Consider the following 19291-nt stretch of genomic DNA (forward strand, 5'->3'; position numbering starts at 1 on the left):
ACACATCTCTGACTGAGACCCAACTATAGCAGACTGGTTAATTAGACACATCTCTGACTGAGAGGAGACCCAACTATAGCAGACTGGTTAATTAGACACATCTCTGACTGAGACCCAACAATAGCAGACTGGTTAATTAGACACATCTCTGACTGAGACCCAACTATAGCAGACTGGTTAATTAGACACATCTCTGACTGAGAGGAGACCCAACTATAGCAGACTGGTTAATTAGACACATCTCTGACTGAGAGGAGACCCAACTGGTAGTGAACTGTTTATAAACCGTGCGGTTACTATGGAAACCGCAGCTGTCCGTCACCACTACTTAGCTAATTGAAATAGGCCCTTGCTCCAACCTCTTAGTTTTAGAGAGTTTTTAGCTAGCAGAATGATACATATTAGGATCAGCAGAACGTGGTTCAACGTCTTGTTTTTAGCCTGAAATGATCTCTGCTGTGTTGCAGTGAAGACTAAGCCTCTGAGCGTCACAGTGTGGACCTAACTTTGTTTTCTAACAAAGAGTAAGACATGAGGAATAGCTTTGTTTTTGGGGTCAAACGCCACCCATGGATTCCCAACCCAACAACGAGTACAAAGTATCAGTTCTCTATATTTAACAAGTATGGAGCTGCTGCTTGGAGTATTGTTTCTTCATATTATGTCATGTATTCTTAGTCAATTTGAGTGTCCCCCTCCCCCCTGTTCTGATAAATTAGTCATTGAAGTAATTTATGTCCCCTCCTACATCCTGATATTACCAGGTTCTGATCACTAGATGGTGCTGTCCCTGCTATTAGGGGATATTATTTTTAAAGAATGTAGGATGGGACAAAAACCTAACAACTTCAATGAAAAAAACAGGTCTAGGGTTTTATGAATAAACAACTGATATTGTGGAAGGAGTGGAAGGAGCAGTTGATGCAGGGTCAGAGGTCAGAGGTCACGGTTAGAGGTCACGGTTAGTGTCGTAGCTAAATGACAGATTCCTCTCCTCCTCCCAGTGTTCTGTATGAGTGGAAGGAGTGGAAGGAGCAGTTGATGCAGGGTCAGGGTCAGAGGTCACGGTTAGAGGTCACGGTTAGGGTCGTAGCTAAATGACAGATTCCTCTCCTCCTCCCAGTGTTCTGTATGAGTGGAAGGAGCGGTTGAAGCAGGGTCAGAGGTCAGGGTTAGAGGTCACGGTTAGTGTCGTAGCTAAATGACAGATTCCTCTCCTCCTCCCAGTGTTCTGTATGAGTGGAAGGAGCGGTTGAAGCAGGGTCAGAGGTCAGGGTTTGAGGTCACGGTTAGTGTCGTAGCTAAATGACAGATTCCTCTCCTCCTCCCAGTGTTCTGTATGAGTGGAAGGAGCGGTTGAAGCAGGGTCAGAGGTCAGGGTTTGAGGTCGTGGTTAGGGTCGTAGCTAAATGACAGATTCCTCTCCTCCTCCCAGTGTTCTGTATGAGTGGAAGGAGCGGTTGAAGCAGGGTCAGAGGTCAGGGTTAGAGGTCGTGGTTAGGGTCGTAGCTAAATGACAGATTCCTCTCCTCCTCCCAGTGTTCTGTATGAGTGGAAGGAGCGGTTGAAGCAGGGTCAGAGGTCAGGGTTAGAGGTCACGGTTAGGGTCGTAGCTAAATGACAGATTCCTCTCCTCCTCCCAGTGTTCTGTATGAGTGGAAGGAGCGGTTGAAGCAGGGTCAGAGGTCAGGGTTAGAGGTCATGGTTAGGGTCGTAGCTAAATGACAGATTCCTCTCCTCCTCCCAGTGTTCTGTATGAGTGGAAGGAGCGGTTGAAGTAGGGTCAGAGGTCAGGGTTAGAGGTCATGGTTAGTGTCGTAGCTAAATGACAGATTCCTCTCCTCCTCCCAGTGTTCTGTATGAGTGGAAGGAGCGGTTGAAGCAGGGTCAGAGGTCAGGGTTAGATGGGTAGTGTCGTAGCTAAATGACAGATTCCTCTCCTCCTCCCAGTGTTCTGTATGAGTGGAAGGAGCAGTTGAAGCAGGGTCAGAGGTCAGGGTTAGAGGTCATGGTTAGGGTCGTAGCTAAATTACAGATTCCTCTCCTCCTCCCAGTGTTCTGTATGAGTGGAAGGAGCGGTTGAAGCAGGGTTGCCACATCATCCAGACCACGCCCTCCGGACGCCCTGCCAACATAAGCTCCACCTCCTCACAGAGGATCTACGTGACGTATCGCCGCGCCACGGAGAGCCAGACCTACGCCGCCCTGGCCGTCACAGACATCTGTGTCATCATCCCCGGCAAGGGAGAGACGCCACCACACACCTTCTGCAAGGTGGACAAGAACCTCAACAGCAGTATGGTGAGATGAGGGAGGGAGGGAGGGAGGGATAACATGGATGCTGTGTGTTAACAGAGAGAGAGGTAGAGATAACATGGATGCTGTGTGTTAACAGAGAGAGAGAGGTAGAGATAACATGGATGCTGTGTGTTAACAGAGAGAGAGGTAGAGATAACATGGATGCTGTGTGTTAACAGAGAGAGAGGTAGAGATAACATGGATGCTGTGTGTTAACACAGAGAGAGAGAGAGGTAGAGATAACATGGATGCTGTGTGTTAACAGAGAGAGGTAGAGATAACATGGATGCTGTGTGTTAACACAGAGAGAGAGAGAGGTAGAGATAACATGGATGCTGTGTGTTAACAGAGAGAGAGAGGTAGAGATAACATGGATGCTGTGTGTTAACAGAGAGAGAGGTAGAGATAACATGGATGCTGTGTGTTAACAGAGAGAGAGGTAGAGATAACATGGATGCTGTGTGTTAACAGAGAGAGAGAGGTAGAGATAACATGGATGCTGTGTGTTAACAGAGAGAGAGAGGTAGAGATAACATGGATGCTGTGTGTTAACAGAGAGAGAGGTAGAGATAACATGGATGCTGTGTGTTAACAGAGAGAGAGGTAGAGATAACATGGATGCTGTGTGTTAACAGAGAGAGAGAGGTAGAGATAACATGGATGCTGTGTGTTAACAGAGAGAGAGAGGTAGAGATAACATGGATGCTGTGTGTTAACAGAGAGAGGTAGAGATAACATGGATGCTGTGTGTTAACAGAGAGAGGTAGAGATAACATGGATGCTGTGTGTTAACAGAGAGAGGTAGAGATAACATGGATGCTGTGTATTAACAGAAACATTAGTCCAGCAGGTTTTTATCACATCTTATTTTATGCATCAGCTGCTCCCAGAGACCTTGGTTAGCTTAATCAGGCGTGTTAGAGCAGGGCTGGAGCACAATCCTGCAGGAGGGGAGCTATCCAGGAGGAGGGTTAGCCAAACAATAATGACTGTAACAGAGACACCAAACCCCCTCCTTACTTAATGACAGAGACACCAAACCCCCTCCTTACTTAATGACAGACACCAAACCCCCTCCTTCCTTAATGACAGAGACACCAAACCCCCTCATTACTTAATGACAGAGACACCAAACCCCCTCCTTACTTAATGATAGAGACACCAAACCCCCTCCTTACTTAATGACAGAGACACCAAACCCCCTCCTTCCTTAATGACAGACACCAAACCCCCTCCTTCCTTAATGACAGAGACACCAAACCCCCTCCTTCCTTCATGACAGAGACACCAAACCCCCTCCTTCCTTCATGACAGAAACACCAACACCCACACCAAACCCTATAACGTTCTTCTACCAAACATCCTACTGTAAAACGCTCTTCTACCAAACCCCCTACTGTAAAACGCTCTTCTACCAAACCTCCTACTGTAAAACGCTCTTCTACCAAACCCCCTACTGTAAAACGCTCTTCTACCAAACGCTCTTCTACCAAACCCCCTACTGTAAAACGCTCCTCTACCAAACCCCCTACTGTAAAACGCTCTTCTACCAAACCCCTACTGTAAAACGCTCTTCTACCAAACCCCTTACTGTAAAACGCTCTTCTACCAAACCCCCTACTGTAAAACACTCTCCCCTGACCCCTCCACTGTCCCCTCCACTGTCCCCTCCCCTGACCCCTCCACTGTCAACTCCCCTGACCTCTCCACTGTCCCCTCCCCTGACCTCTCCACTGTCACCTCCCCTCTTCACTGTCCCCTCCCCTGACCCCTACACTGTCACCTCCCCTGACCTCTCCATTGTCACCTCCCCTGACCTCTCCATTGTCCCCTCCCCTGACCTCTCCACTGTCCCCTCCCCTGACCTCTCCATTGTCACCTCCCCTGACCTCTCCACTGTCACCTCCCCTGACCTCTCCACTGTCCCCTCCCCTGACCTCTCCCCTGACCCCTCCACTGTCCCCTCCACTGTCCCCTCCCCTGACCCCTCCACTGTCAACTCCCCTGACCTCTCCACTGTCCCCTCCCCTGACCTCTCCACTGTCACCTCCCCTCTTCACTGTCCCCTCCCCTGACCCCTACACTGTCAACTCCCCTGACCTCTCCATTGTCACCTCCCCTGACCTCTCCATTGTCCCCTCCCCTGACCTCTCCACTGTCCCCTCCCCTGACCTCTCCATTGTCACCTCCCCTGACCTCTCCACTGTCACCTCCCCTGACCTCTCCACTGTCCCCTCCCCTGACCTCTCCACTGTCCCCTCCCCTGACCTCTCCACTGTCCCCTCCCCTGACCTCTCCACTGTCATCTCCCCTGATCTCTCCACTGTCCCCTCCCCTGACCTCTCCACTGTCCCCTCCCCTGACCTCTCCAACGTCCCCTCCCCTGACCTCTCCAATGTCCCCTCCCTGACCTCTCCACTGTCACCTCCCCTGACCTCTCCACTGTCCCCTCCCCTGACCTCTCCACTGTCCCCTCCCCTGACCTCTCCACTGTCCCCTCCCCTGACCTCTCCACTGTCCCCTCCCCTGACCCCTCCACTGTCCCCTCCCCTGACCTCTCCATTGTCCCCTCCCCTGACCTCTCCACTGTCCCCTCCACTGACCTCTCCAACGTCCCCTCCCCTGACCTCTCCACTGTCCCCTCCCCTGACCCCTCCACTGTCCCCTCCCCTGTCATAATTCAGGGTCCACTGTCGACGGCTATTGTCAACACCTTACTCAACTGATTCCCGGCGCTGTGTGTTTGGAAAGAAAGAGTGTGATGTGATTCCAATCCGAACAACACGTGTCGTCTCTGTTTTCAGTGGGGTTCCTCTGTCTATCTGTGTTACAAGAAGTCTGTGGCCAAACCCAACACCATAGCCTACAAGGCAGGTGAGTGAACGTCCCCGGAAGAGGAGAAACAACATTTATCTGTAGAAACCCCTGACCCTTAGATATGTATCTCCTGCACACCACCACACAGGAGGTGGAATATCTCCGCAGTCACGATGATATTATTGCCCGTCTTTAAAACAGACATTTGTCATGGTATATCATATACACACACAACAACCAAGAACCAAGAACTGCAACTACCTGTTTAAGGGCCATTAGCATTACGTGGGCTGCTGTATACGTGATGTGCTGTTGTCTCTTGGTAGGGTCAGACACAGTTGGAACAGTACTATCCTCATAGAGCCCAGTCAGTGTCCGAGGCCCTGTCGTCTGGTCGCTTCACACTGATTTAAACAACATGTGTTTATTTAAGCTTTATTTAATAAGAGGGACTGATAAGCAGGCCTCTCTGGCCAGTTCTTTTCATCTGAAACACAACGAGCCCCATTGATGGACAGGCTGACATTCCATTGGACTGATTCATTGTCCCAATTGGCGCCCTATTCCCTATAGGCCTCGGTCAAAAGTAGTGCACTACATAGGGAATAGGGGGCCATTTGGGACGCAACCCCTGATGTTCCTCTGGAGACTCCCTCCAATCCTCTTGCTCTCCTGTACAGGAAAATACATGATACTGGAGACTCCCTCCAATCCTCCTGCTCTCCTGTACAGGAAAATACATGATACTGGAGACTCCCTCCAATCCTCCTGCTCTCCTGTACAGGAAAATACATGATACTGGAGACTCCCTCCAATCCTCCTGCTCTCCTGTACAGGAAAATACATGATACTGGAGACTCCCTCCAATCCTCCTGCTCTCCTGTACAGGAAAATACATGATACTGGAGACTCCCTCCAATCCTCCTGCTCTCCTGTACAGGAAAATACATGATACTGGAGACTCCCTCCAATCCTCCTGCTCTCCTGTACAGGAAAATACATGATACTGGAGACTCCCTCCAATCCTCCTGCTCTCCTGTACAGGAAAATACATGATACTGGAGACTCCCTCCAATCCTCCTGCTCTCCTGTACAGGAAAATACATGATACTGGAGACTCCCTCCAATCCTCCTGCTCTCCTGTACAGGAAAATACATGATACTGGAGACTCCCTCCAATCCTCCTGCTCTCCTGTACAGGAAAATACATGATACTGGAGACTCCCTCCAATCCTCCTGCTCTCCTGTACAGGAAAATACATGATACTGGAGACTCCCTCCAATCCTCCTGCTCTCCTGTACAGGAAAATACATGATACTGGAGACTCCCTCCAATCCTCCTGCTCTCCTGTACAGGAAAATACATGATACTGGAGACTCCCTCCAATCCTCCTGCTCTCCTGTACAGGAAAATACATGATACTGGAGACTCCCTCCAATCCTCCTGCTCTCCTGTACAGGAAAATACATGATACTGGAGACTCCCTCCAATCCTCCTGCTCTCCTGTACAGGAAAATACATGATACTGGAGACTCCCTCCAATCCTCCTGCTCTCCTGTACAGGAAAATACATGATACTGGAGACTCCCTCCAATCCTCCTGCTCTCCTGTACAGGAAAATACATGATACTGGAGACTCCCTCCAATCCTCCTCCTCTCCTGTACAGGAAAATACATGATACTGGAGACTCCCTCCAATCCCCTTGCTCTCCTGTACAGGAAAATACATGAGACTTCTATAGCCAGCATTCACAGACAAATGTCTCCAGCTGCTCATTTTGACTGATAAAAGGTTTTGGTACTTTTTGGGGTGGGTACATACATGTGGTACTTGTCATTTTTATGCTAATTCTCTGGTTATGAGTCATTCATGTTTATAACAGGGTTTGGATTCTCCCTGGTTGGCTGGTGAGTCATTCATGTTTATAACAGGGTTTGGATTCTCTCTGGTTGGCTGGTTAGTCATTCATGTTTATAACAGGGTTTGGATTCTCTCTGGTGAGCGAGTAAATGTGGACACTTTTTTTCTCTACACTGTTCATTGTGACGATAAACGGTTGTAGCTTTTTTCCCCCACAGTTACTTGGTTGTTCAATGCAAATGCTCTAGTGATGAGTCATGGATGTCTACAGCAGGGTAGGAGGAATTCTCCCTGGTTGGCTGGTATATCAGAGATTGTCCCTGTTGGCTGATGTATCAGAGATTCTCCCTGGTTGGCTGATGTATCAGAGATTCTCCCTGGTTGGCTGGTATATCAGAGATTCTCCCTGGTTGGCTGGTGTATCAGAGATTCTCCCTGGTTGGCTGGTATATCAGAGATTGTCCCTGGTTGGCTGATGTATCAGAGATTCTCCCTGGTTGGCTGATGTATCAGAGATTCTCCCTGGTTGGCTGGTGTATCAGAGATTCTCCCTGGTTGGCTGGTGTATCAGAGATTCTCCCTGGTTGGCTGATGTATCAGAGATTCTCCCTGGTTGGCTGGTATATCAGAGATCCTCCCTGGTTGGCTGGTATATCAGAGATTGTCCCTGGTTGGCTGATATATCAGAGATTCACCCTGGTTGGCTGATGTATCAGAGAATGTCCCCGGTTGGCTGATGTATCGGAGATTCTCCCTGGTTGGCTGATGTATCAGAGATTCTCCCTGGTTGGCTGATGTATCAGAGATTCTCCCTGGTTGGCTGGTGTATCAGAGATTCTCCCTGGTTGGCTGGTGTATCAGAGATTCTCCCTGGTTGGCTGGTGTATCAGATATTGTCCCTGGTTGGCTGATGTATCAGAGATTCTCCCTGGTTGGCTGATGTATCAGAGATTCTCCCTGGTTGGCTGGTGTATCAGAGATTCTCCCTGGTTGGCTGATGTATCAGAGATTCTCCCTAGTTGGCTGGTATATCAGAGATTCTCCCTGGTTGGCTGGTGTATCAGAGATTCTCCCTGGTTGGCTGGTGTATCAGAGATTATCCCTGGTTGGCTGGTGTATCAGAGATTCTCCCTGGTTGGCTGATATATCAGAGATTCACCCTGGTTGGCTGATGTATCAGAGATTCTTCCTGGTTGGCTGATATATCAGAGATCCTCCCTGGTTGGCTGGTATATCAGAGATTGTCCCTGGTTGGCTGATATATCAGAGATTCACCCTGGTTGGCTGATGTATCAGAGAATGTCCCCGGTTGGCTGATGTATCGGAGATTCTCCCTGGTTGGCTGATGTATCGGAGATTCTCCCTGGTTGGCTGATGTATCAGAGATTCTCCCTGGTTGGCTGGTATATCAGAGATTCTCCCTGGTTGGCTGGTGTATCAGAGATTCTCCCTGGTTGGCTGGTATATCAGAGATTGTCCCTGGTTGGCTGATGTATCAGAGATTCTCCCTGGTTGGCTGATGTATCAGAGATTCTCCCTGGTTGGCTGGTGTATCAGAGATTCTCCCTGGTTGGCTGATGTATCAGAGATTCTCCCTGGTTGGCTGATGTATCAGATATTCTCCCTGGTTGGCTGGTGTATCAGAGATTCTCCCTGGTTGGCTGGTGTATCAGAGATTCTCCCTGGTTGGCTGGTGTATCAGAGATTCTCCCTGGTTGGCTGGTGTATCAGAGATTCTCCCTGGTTGGCTGATGTATCAGAGATTCTCCCTGGTTGGCTGATGTATCAGAGATTCTCCCTGGTTGGCTGATGTATCAGAGATTCTCCCTGGTTGGCTGGTATATCAGAGATTATCCCTGGTTGGCTGATGTATCAGAGATTCTCCCTGGTTGGCTGATATATCAGAGATTCACCCTGGTTGGCTGATGTATCAGAGATTCTTCCTGGTTGGCTGATATATCAGAGATCCTCCCTGGTTGGCTGGTATATCAGAGATTGTCCCTGGTTGGCTGATATATCAGAGATTCACCCTGGTTGGCTGATGTATCAGAGAATGTCCCCGGTTGGCTGATGTATCGGAGATTCTCCCTGGTTGGCTGATGTATCAGAGATTCTCCCTGGTTGGCTGATGTATCAGAGATTCTCCCTGGTTGGCTGGTGTATCAGAGATTCTCCCTGGTTGGCTGGTGTATCAGAGATTCTCCCTGGTTGGCTGGTGTATCAGAGATTCTCCCTGGTTGGCTGATGTATCAGAGATTCTCCCTGGTTGGCTGGTATATCAGAGATTCTCCCTGGTTGGCTGGTGTGTCAGAGATTCTCCCTGGTTGGCTGATGTATCAGAGATTCTCCCTGGTTGGCTGATGTATCAGAGATTCTCCCTGGTTGGCTGATGTATCAGAGATTCTCCCTGGTTGGCTGGTATATCAGAGATTATCCCTGGTTGGCTGATGTATCAGAGATTCTCCCTGGTTGGCTGATATATCAGAGATTCACCCTGGTTGGCTGATGTATCAGAGATTCTTCCTGGTTGGCTGATATATCAGAGATCCTCCCTGGTTGGCTGGTATATCAGAGATTGTCCCTGGTTGGCTGATATATCAGAGATTCACCCTGGTTGGCTGATGTATCAGAGAATGTCCCCGGTTGGCTGATGTATCGGAGATTCTCCCTGGTTGGCTGATGTATCAGAGATTCTCCCTGGTTGGCTGATGTATCAGAGATTCTCCCTGGTTGGCTGGTGTATCAGAGATTCTCCCTGGTTGGCTGGTGTATCAGAGATTCTCCCTGGTTGGCTGGTGTATCAGAGATTCTCCCTGGTTGGCTGATGTATCAGAGATTCTCCCTGGTTGGCTGGTATATCAGAGATTCTCCCTGGTTGGCTGGTGTGTCAGAGATTCTCCCTGGTTGGCTGGTGTATCAGAGATTCTCCCTGGTTGGCTGGTGTATCAGAGATTCTCCCTGGTTGGCTGATGTATCAGAGATTCTCCCTGGTTGGCTGATGTAGCAGAGATTCTCCCTGGTTGGCTGGTATTTCAGAGATTCTCCCTGGTTGGCTGGTGTATCAGAGATTCTCCCTGGTTGGCTGATATATCAGAGATTCACCCTGGTTGGCTGATGTATCAGATATTCTTCCTGGTTGGCTGATATATCAGAGATCCTCCCTGGTTGGCTGGTATATCAGAGATTGTCCCTGGTTGGCTGATATATCAGAGATTCACCCCGGTTGGCTGATGTATCAGAGAATGTCCCCGGTTGGCTGATGTATCGGAGATTCTCCATGGTTAGCTGATGTATCAGAGATTCTCCCTGGTTGGCTGATGTATCAGAGATTCTCCCTGGTTGGCTGATGTATCAGAGATTCTCCCTGATTGGCTGATGTATCAGAGATTCTCCCTGGTTGGCTGATGTATCAGAGATTCTCCCTGGTTGGCTGATGTATCAGAGATTCTCCCTGGTTGGCTGATGTATCAGAGATTCTCCCTGGTTGGCTGGTATATCAGAGATTATCCCTGGTTGGCTGATGTATCAGAGATTCTCCCTGGTTGGCTGATATATCAGAGATTCACCCTGGTTGGCTGATGTATCAGAGATTCTCCCTGGTTGGCTGATGTATCAGAGATTCTCCCTGGTTGGCTGGTATATCAGAGATTCTCCCTGGTTGGCTGGTGTATCAGAGATTCTCCCTGGTTGGCTGATATATCAGAGATTCTCCCTGGTTGGCTGATGTATCAGAGATTCTCCCTGGTTGGCTGGTGTATCAGAGAATGTCCCCGGTTGGCTGATGTATCAGAGATTCTCCCTGGTTGGCTGATGAGCCGGTAAGAGAGAGAGATATATATCCCAGAGGATATGGGCCAGGCAGGGTTGTTAAGACGTGTGGTGGCGTGTTGTGAGACAGACAGTGTTCTGGGTTAAACACTGTTAATGATGCCAATACACGCTCCTAGAGCCTTAAAGGGATAGTTTCACCCAAGTCAGAAAATGACTCCCTTTCTTTGGGACAGCATGATGCTCACCAGTCCAAAACACTGCCTAGAGTTTGGCCTACATAATAGTGTAATTACTGAGCTAGGCCTAAGTGTAGCTAATTGTCGTCTATGGACAATGACTAGGCCTAATTAACAACGACTTCGTTATCTGTCAGCGACTGCTTAGTGCTACAGGAACTGCCTAGTGTTGCATGTAATGATGATTATGTCATGATACATTAAATGAGAGAGAGTTCTCTATCAACCCACAGCTGTTTAGTGGTTCATTAGGATGTAAACATTCTACATTAACCCATAGCTGTTTAGTGGTTCATTATGATAGACACATTTTACATTAACCCATATCTGTTTAGTGGTTCATTAGGATGTAAACATTCTACATTAACCCATATCTGTTTAGTGGTTCATTAGGTTGTAAACATTCTACATTAACCCATATCTGTTTAGTGGTTCATTATGATAGACACATTTTACATTAACCCATATCTGTTTAGTGGTTCATTAGGATGTAAACATTCTACATTAACCCATATCTGTTTAGTGGTTCATTAGGTTGTAAACATTCTACATTAACCCATAGCTGTTTAGTGGTTCATTAGGTTGTAAACATTCTACATTAACCCATAGCTGTTTAGTGGTTCATTAGGATGTAAACATTCTACATCAACCCACAGCTGTTTAGTGGTTCATTAGGATGTAAACATTCTACATTAACCCATAGCTGTTTAGTGGTTCATTAGGTTGTAAACATTCTACATTAACCCATAGCTGTTTAGTGGTTCATTAGGATGTAAACATTCTACATCAACCCACAGCTGTTTAGTGGTTCATTAGGATGTAAACATTCTACATTAACCCATAGCTGTTTAGTGGTTCATTAGGTTGTAAACATTCTACATTAACCCATAGCTGTTTAGTGGTTCATTATGGTAGAAACATTTTACATTAACCCATATCTGTTTAGTGGTTCATTATGATAGAAACATTCTACATTAACCCCCATTTTATTGAGGTGTGATCTCCTTCATTCCTTCCCTCCCCCTCTCCTTCTCTCCCTCTCCTTCCCTCACTCCCTCCTCTCCCCTTTCCCCTTTCCCCTCCCTCCCTCCCTCCCTCCCTCCCTCCAGGTCTGTTTAGCAGGTATCCTGAGGAGGACTATGAGTCTTTCCCCCTGCCTGAGTCCGTGCCTCTGTTCTGTCTGCCCATGGGGGCCACCATCGAGGCCTGGCCGGCCCAGACCAAATACCCCCTGCCTGTCTTCTCCACCTTCGTACTGACCGGATCCTCTGGAGAGAAGGTAACACACACACACACACACACACACACACACACACACACACACACACACACACACACACACACACACACACACACACCTAACCTTGCGAGAATGGTTATTCCACCATGCACACCCATCCACATGCACGCACTAGGTCCAATGAATGTTATCTTAACAAACAAACACGCATCCACACACTCTCACACACGTGGACACACATCCACACACTCTCATACACGTGGACACACATCCACACACTCTCATACACGTGGACACACATCCACACACTCTCATACACGTGGACACACATCCACACACTCTCATACACGTGGACACACATCCACACACTCTCATACACGTGGACACACATCCACACACTCGCACACACGTGGACACACATCCACACACTCTCACACACGTGGACACGCATCCACACACTCTCACACACGTGGACACACATCCACACACTCGCACACACGTGGACACACATCCACACACTCTCATACATGTGGACACACATCCACACACTCTCATACACGCGGACACACATCCACACACTCTCATACACGTGGACACACATCCACACACTCTCATACACGTGGACACACTTCCACACACTCTCACACACGTGGACACGCATCCACACACTCTCACACACGTGGACACGCATCCACACACTCTCACACACGTGGACACGCATCCACACACTCTCATACACGTGGACACACACACACACACCTACGCATTTGTATTTATTATGGATCCTCATTAGTTCCTGTCAAGGCGGCAGATACTCTTCCTGGGGTTTATTATGGATCCCCATTAGTTCCTGTCAAGGCAGCAGATACTCTTCCTGGGGTTTATTATGGATCCCCATTAGTTCCTGCCAAGGCAGCAGATACTCTTCCTGGGGTTTATTATGGATCCCCATTAGTTCCTGCCAAGGCAGCAGATACTCTTCCTGGGGTTTATTATGGATCCCCATTAGTTCCTGTCAAGGCGGCAGATACTCTTCCTGGGGTTTATTATGGATCCCCATTAGTTCCTGTCAAGGCAGCAGATACTCTTCCTGGGGTTTATTATGGATCCCCATTAGTTCCTGTCAAGGCCGCAGATACTCTTCCTGGGGTTTATTATGGATCCCCATTAGTTCCTGTCAAGGCAGCAGATACTCTTCCTGGGGTTTATTATGGATCCCCATTAGTTCCTGTCAAGGCAGCAGCTACTCTTCCTGGGGTTTATTATGGATCCTCATTAGTTCCTGTCAAGGCAGCAGATACTCTTCCTGGGGTTTATTATGGATCCCCATTAGTTCCTGTCAAGGCAGCAGATACTCTTCCTGGGGTTTATTATGGATCCCCATTAGTTCCTGTCAAGGCAGCAGATACTCTTCCTGGGGTTTATTATGGATCCCCATTAGTTCCTGTCAAGGCAGCAGATACTCTTCCTGGGGTTTATTATGGATCCCCATTAGTTCCTGTCAAGGCAGCAGATACTCTTCCTGGGGTTTATTATGGATCCCCATTAGTTCCTGTCAAGGCAGCAGATACTCTTCCTAGGGTTTATTATGGATCCCCATTAGTTCCTGTCAAGGCAGCAGATACTCTTCCTGGGGTTTATTATGGATCCCCATTAGTTCCTGTCAAGGCAGCAGCTACTCTTCCTGGGGTTTATTATTATGGATCCCCATTAGTTCCTGTCAAGGCAGCAGATACTCTTCCTGGGGTTTATTATGGATCCCCATTAGTTCCTGTCAAGGCAGCAGATACTCTTCCTGGGGTTTATTATGGATCCCCATTAGTTCCTGCCAAGGCAGCAGCTACTCTTCCTGGGGTTTATTATGGATCCCCATTAGTTCCTGTCAAGGCAGCAGCTACTCTTCCTGGGGTTTATTATGGATCCCCATTAGTTCCTGTCAAGGCAGCAGATACTCTTCCTGGGGTTTATTATTATGGATCCCCATTAGTTCCTGTCAAGGCAGCAGATACTCTTCCTGGGGTTTATTATGGATCCCCATTAGTTCCTGTCAAGGCAGCAGATACTCTTCCTGGGGTTTATTATGGATCCCCATTAGTTCCTGTCAAGGCAGCAGATACTCTTCCTGGGGTTTATTATGGATCCCCATTAGTTCCTGTCAAGGCAGCAGATACTCTTCCTGGGGTTTGTTATTATGGATCCCCATTAGTTCCTGTCAAGGCAGCAGATACTCTTCCTGGGGTTTATTATGGATCCCCATTAGTTCCTGTCAAGGCAGCAGATACTCTTCCTGGGGTTTATTATTATGGATCCCCATTAGTTCCTGTCAAGGCAGCAGATACTCTTCCTGGGGTTTATTATGGATCCCCATTAGTTCCTGTCAAGGCAGCAGATACTCTTCCTGGGGTTTATTATTATGGATCCCCATTAGTTCCTGTCAAGGCAGCAGATACTCTTCCTGGGGTTTATTATTATGGATCCCCATTAGTTCCTGTCAAGGCAGCAGATACTCTTCCTGGGGTTTATTATTATGGATCCCCATTAGTTCCTGTCAAGGCAGCAGATACTCTTCCTGGGGTTTATTATGGATCCCCATTAGTTCCCTTCAAGTCAGCAGATACTCTTCCTGGGGTTTATTATTATGGATCCCCATTAGTTCCTGTCAAGGCAGCAGATACTCTTCCTGGGGTTTATTATGGATCCCCATTAGTTCCTGTCAAGGCAGCAGATACTCTTCCTGGGGTTTATTATGGATCCCCATTAGTTCCTGTCAAGGCAGCAGATACTCTTCCTGGGGTTTATTATGGATCCCCATTAGTTCCTGTCAAGGCAGCAGATACTCTTCCTGGGGTTTATTATTATGGATCCCCATTAGTTCCTGTCAAGGCAGCAGATACTCTTCCTGGGGTTTATTATTATGGATCCCCATTAGTTCCTGTCAAGGCAGCAGATACTCTTCCTGGGGTTTATTATTATGGATCCCCATTAGTTCCTGTCAAGGCAGCAGATACTCTTCCTGGGGTTTATTATGGATCCCCATTAGTTCCTGTCAAGTCAGCAGATACTCTTCCTGGGGTTTATTATTATGGATCCCCATTAGTTCCTGTCAAGGCAGCAGATACTCTTCCTGGGGTCTAAATACATTAAAGCACTTACTGTACATCACATATAAAGCAAAAGATAGGGTGTGTGTAAAACCACCATACAATAATATTACACTGTACGTGTGCCAGTGTGTGTGTGTGTGTGTGTGCTAGTGTGTGTGTGTGTGTGTGTGTGTGTCTGTGTGTCTCTTCACAGTCCCCGCTGTTCCAGAAGGTGTATATTTATCTGTTTTCTAAATTATTTTACTGCTCGCATCAGTTACCTGATGTGGAATAGAGTTCCATGTAGTCATGGCTCTATGTAGTACTGTGCGCCGCCCATAGTCTGTTCTGGACTTGGGGACTGCGAAGAGACCTCTGGTGGCATGTCTACCTCTTGTGGCAGGCATTGACACATTCACACACAACAACAGCTGAGGAGGACCTCAGCCAAAACATTACCCATACTGGGGCACCAGGAAACCACGGTGACGCACAGCACACGCCAGCAGCGAAAGTGGGTCACACACACACACACACACACACACACACACACACACACACACACACACAAGAATGAAATGGAACAGATACAACCAGAAATAGATAGGCAGTCACAGCTGCCGGAAGGATCTTGGCTTCAAAGAGTAACCACCAAGCAGAAACACCACAGTGACAGGCAGCAAGGTAACAGCTAGCTACTAGCTAGCTAGCTTCTCTGTAAACACCACAGTGACAGGCAGCAAGGTAACAGCTAGCTATTAGCTAGCTAGCTTATCTATAAACACCACGGTGACAGGCAGCAAGGTAACAGCTAGCTAGTAGCTAGCTAGCTTCTCTATTAACACCACGGTGACAGGCAGCAAGGTAACAGCTAGCTAGTAGCTAGCTAGCTTCGCTGTAAACACCACAGTGACAGGCAGCAAGGTAACAGCTAGCTAGTAGCTAGCTAGCTTCTCTGTAAACACCACAGTGACAGGCAGCAAGGTAACAGCTAGCTAGCAGCTTGATTGAGCTTGCCTAGGCTTAGTGGACCTATTGAATACTACCTAAAATACAACCCCATCTCTGTCTCTGGGGTCTGAAAGTGGAGCTATGTGGTGAAACCCAGGTCTGAATAAAACTAATAGGACCTGAACCCAGGTCTGAATAAAACTAACATGACCTGAACACAGGTCTGAATAAAACCAATAGAACCTGAACCCAGGTCTGAATAAAACTAACATGACCTGAACACAGGTCTGAATAAAACTAATAGGACCTGAACCCAGGTCTGAATAAAACTAACATGACCTGAACACAGGTCTGAATAAAACCAATAGAACCTGAACCCAGGTCTGAATAAAACTAACATGACCTGAACACGGGTCTGAATAAAACTAATAGAACCTGAACCCAGGTCTGAATAAAACTAACATGACCTGAACACAGGTCTGAATAAAACTAATAGGACCTGAACCCAGGTCTGAATAAAACTAACATGACCTGAACACAGGTCTGAATAAAACCAATAGAACCTGAACCCAGGTCTGAATAAAACTAACATGACCTGAACACAGGTCTGAATAAAACTAATAGGACCTGAACCCAGGTCTGAATAAAACTAACATGACCTGAACCCAGGTCTGAATAAAACGAATAGGACCTGAACCCAGGTCTGAATAAAACTAACATGACCTGAACACAGGTCTGAATAAAACCAATAGAACCTGAACCCAGGTCTGAATAAAACTAACATGACCTGAACACAGGTCTGAATAAAACTAATAGGACCTGAACCCAGGTCTGAATAAAACTAACATGACCTGAACACAGGTCTGAATAAAACTAATAGGACCTGAACCCAGGTCTGAATAAAACTAACATGACCTGAACACAGGTCTGAATAAAACCAATAGAACCTGAACCCAGGTCTGAATAAAACTAACATGACCTGAACCCAGGTCTGAATAAAACTAATAGGACCTGAACCCAGGTCTGAATAAAACTAATAGGACCTGAACCCAGGATATCTACGGTAGCACCGGGCTTAAAACTAACATGACCTGAACCCAGGATATCTACGGTAGCACCGGGCTTAAAACTAACATGACCTGAACCCAGGTCTGAATAAAACTAACAGGACCTGAACCCAGGATATCTACGGTAGCACCGGGCTTAAAACTAAACACGACGCAACCAGGGGGTCAAAACGACGGCTGGCGTGCAACCACTCCGTTTGGTTCTGTCTGTCTCGTGGGTTGCCCAACTGTGAGTGTGGTAGGTGAGCTGTGTTTTACTGGCCAAGGTCGTAGAGACAGTCAGGAGGTCCTGGTGTACTGCCCCTCATTCTGCACACAGACCAGGCTTCCCTTTAAACTGAGCTTGTCAGCCACTGACCCAGACATCTACTAACACAAGGTATGAACACTTTACAGCATACAGGACAGTGCAGACTGTAGACAGAACACACCCTCTGACTGAAGGCTGTTCTATACTAGACTGTACACACAGGGAGAACACACCCCCTGACTGAAGGCTGTTCTGTACTAGACTGTACACACAGGCAGAACACACCCTCTGACTGAAGGCTGTTCTATACTAGACTGTACACACAGGGAGAACACACCCCCTGACTGAAGGCTGTTCTGTACTAGACTGTACACACAGGCAGAACACACCCTCTGACTGAAGGCTGTTCTGTACTAGACTGTATACACAGGCAGAACACACCCTCTGACTGAAGGCTGTTCTGTACTAGACTGTACACACAGGCAGAACACACCCTCTGACTGAAGGCTGTTCTGTACTAGACTGTATACACAGGGAGAACACACCCTCTGACTGAAGGCTGTTCTGTACTAGACTGTATACACAGGCAGAACACACCCTCTGACTGAAGGCTGTTCTGTACTAGACTGTATACACAGGGAGAACACACCCTCTGACAGAAGGCTGTTCTATACTAGACTATACCCTCTGACAGAAGGCTGTTCTATACTAGACTATACCCTCTGACAGAAGGCTGTTCAATACTAGACTATACCCCCTGACTGAAGGCTGTTCTATACTAGACTATACCCTCTGACAGAAAGAAGGCTGTTCTGTACCTGAATATACCCTCTGACAGAAGGTTGTTCTATACTAGACTATACCCTCTGACAGAAGGCTGTTCTGTTACCTAACTATACCCTCTGACAGAAGGCTGTTCTGTTACCTGACTATACCCTCTGACAGAAGGCTGTTCTATACTAGACTATACCCTCTGACAGAAGGCTGTTCTGTTACCTGACTATACCCCCTGACAGAAGGCTGTTCTGTTACCTGACTATACCCCCTGACAGAAGGCTGTTCTGTACCTAACTATACCCTCTGACAGAAGGCTGTTCTGTTACCTGACTATACCCTCTTCTGGGAACAGTTAGAAAACAACCTAAACACAGTAGGAGATCAGAAAAGCCTTTTGGCTGTGATCCACAGACGGTATATTATGATGTTATGTGATCTGTCTCTAAGAGCATAATCCTGGGTTTCCAGGAATCAAATTGCTCTGTGTTTGTCTCTAGGATTTAGGCTAGATTTAGAATGTGTAGAGAGAGAAGGTTAAAACACAGAGAGAGAGTAACCTAGCTGGTACAAGGTCAGATGTAGACAGAGAGAGTAAAGACAGAGAGAGATGGTAACCTAGCTGGTACAAGGTCAGATGTAGACAGAGAGAGTAAAGACAGAGAGAGAGTAACCTAGCTGGTACAAGGTCAGATGTAGACAGAGAGAGTAAAGACAGAGAGAGATGGTAACCTAGCTGGTACAAGGTCAGATGTAGACAGAGAGAGTAAAGACAGAGAGAGAGGGTAACCTAGCTGGTACAAGGTCAGATGTAGACAGAGAGAGTAAAGACAGAGAGAGAGGGTAACCTAGCTGGTACAAGGTCAGATGTAGACAGAGAGAGTAAAGACAGAGAGAGAGGGTAACCTAGCTGGTACAAGGTCAGATGTAGACAGAGAGAGT

The 19291-nt window shown here is 47.4% G+C and overlaps 1 protein-coding gene across 1 annotated transcript in view; it reads left to right on the forward strand.

The window, feature by feature from the left end:
- LOC139411771 (C-myc promoter-binding protein-like) overlaps positions 1-19291 on the forward strand; it is a 151232-nt gene that overhangs the window by 46787 nt on the left and 85154 nt on the right. Inside the window, exons 3-5 of the mRNA XM_071158504.1 lie at positions 2055-2301; positions 5103-5172; positions 12094-12263. Coding sequence (XP_071014605.1) covers positions 2055-2301; positions 5103-5172; positions 12094-12263 — 487 coding nt within the window. The remainder of the gene's footprint in view (positions 1-2054; positions 2302-5102; positions 5173-12093; positions 12264-19291) is intronic.

Source organism: Oncorhynchus clarkii, chromosome 6, assembly GCF_045791955.1.
Source record: "Oncorhynchus clarkii lewisi isolate Uvic-CL-2024 chromosome 6, UVic_Ocla_1.0, whole genome shotgun sequence".
In the NCBI taxonomy this organism is placed as follows: Eukaryota; Metazoa; Chordata; class Actinopteri; order Salmoniformes; family Salmonidae; genus Oncorhynchus; species Oncorhynchus clarkii.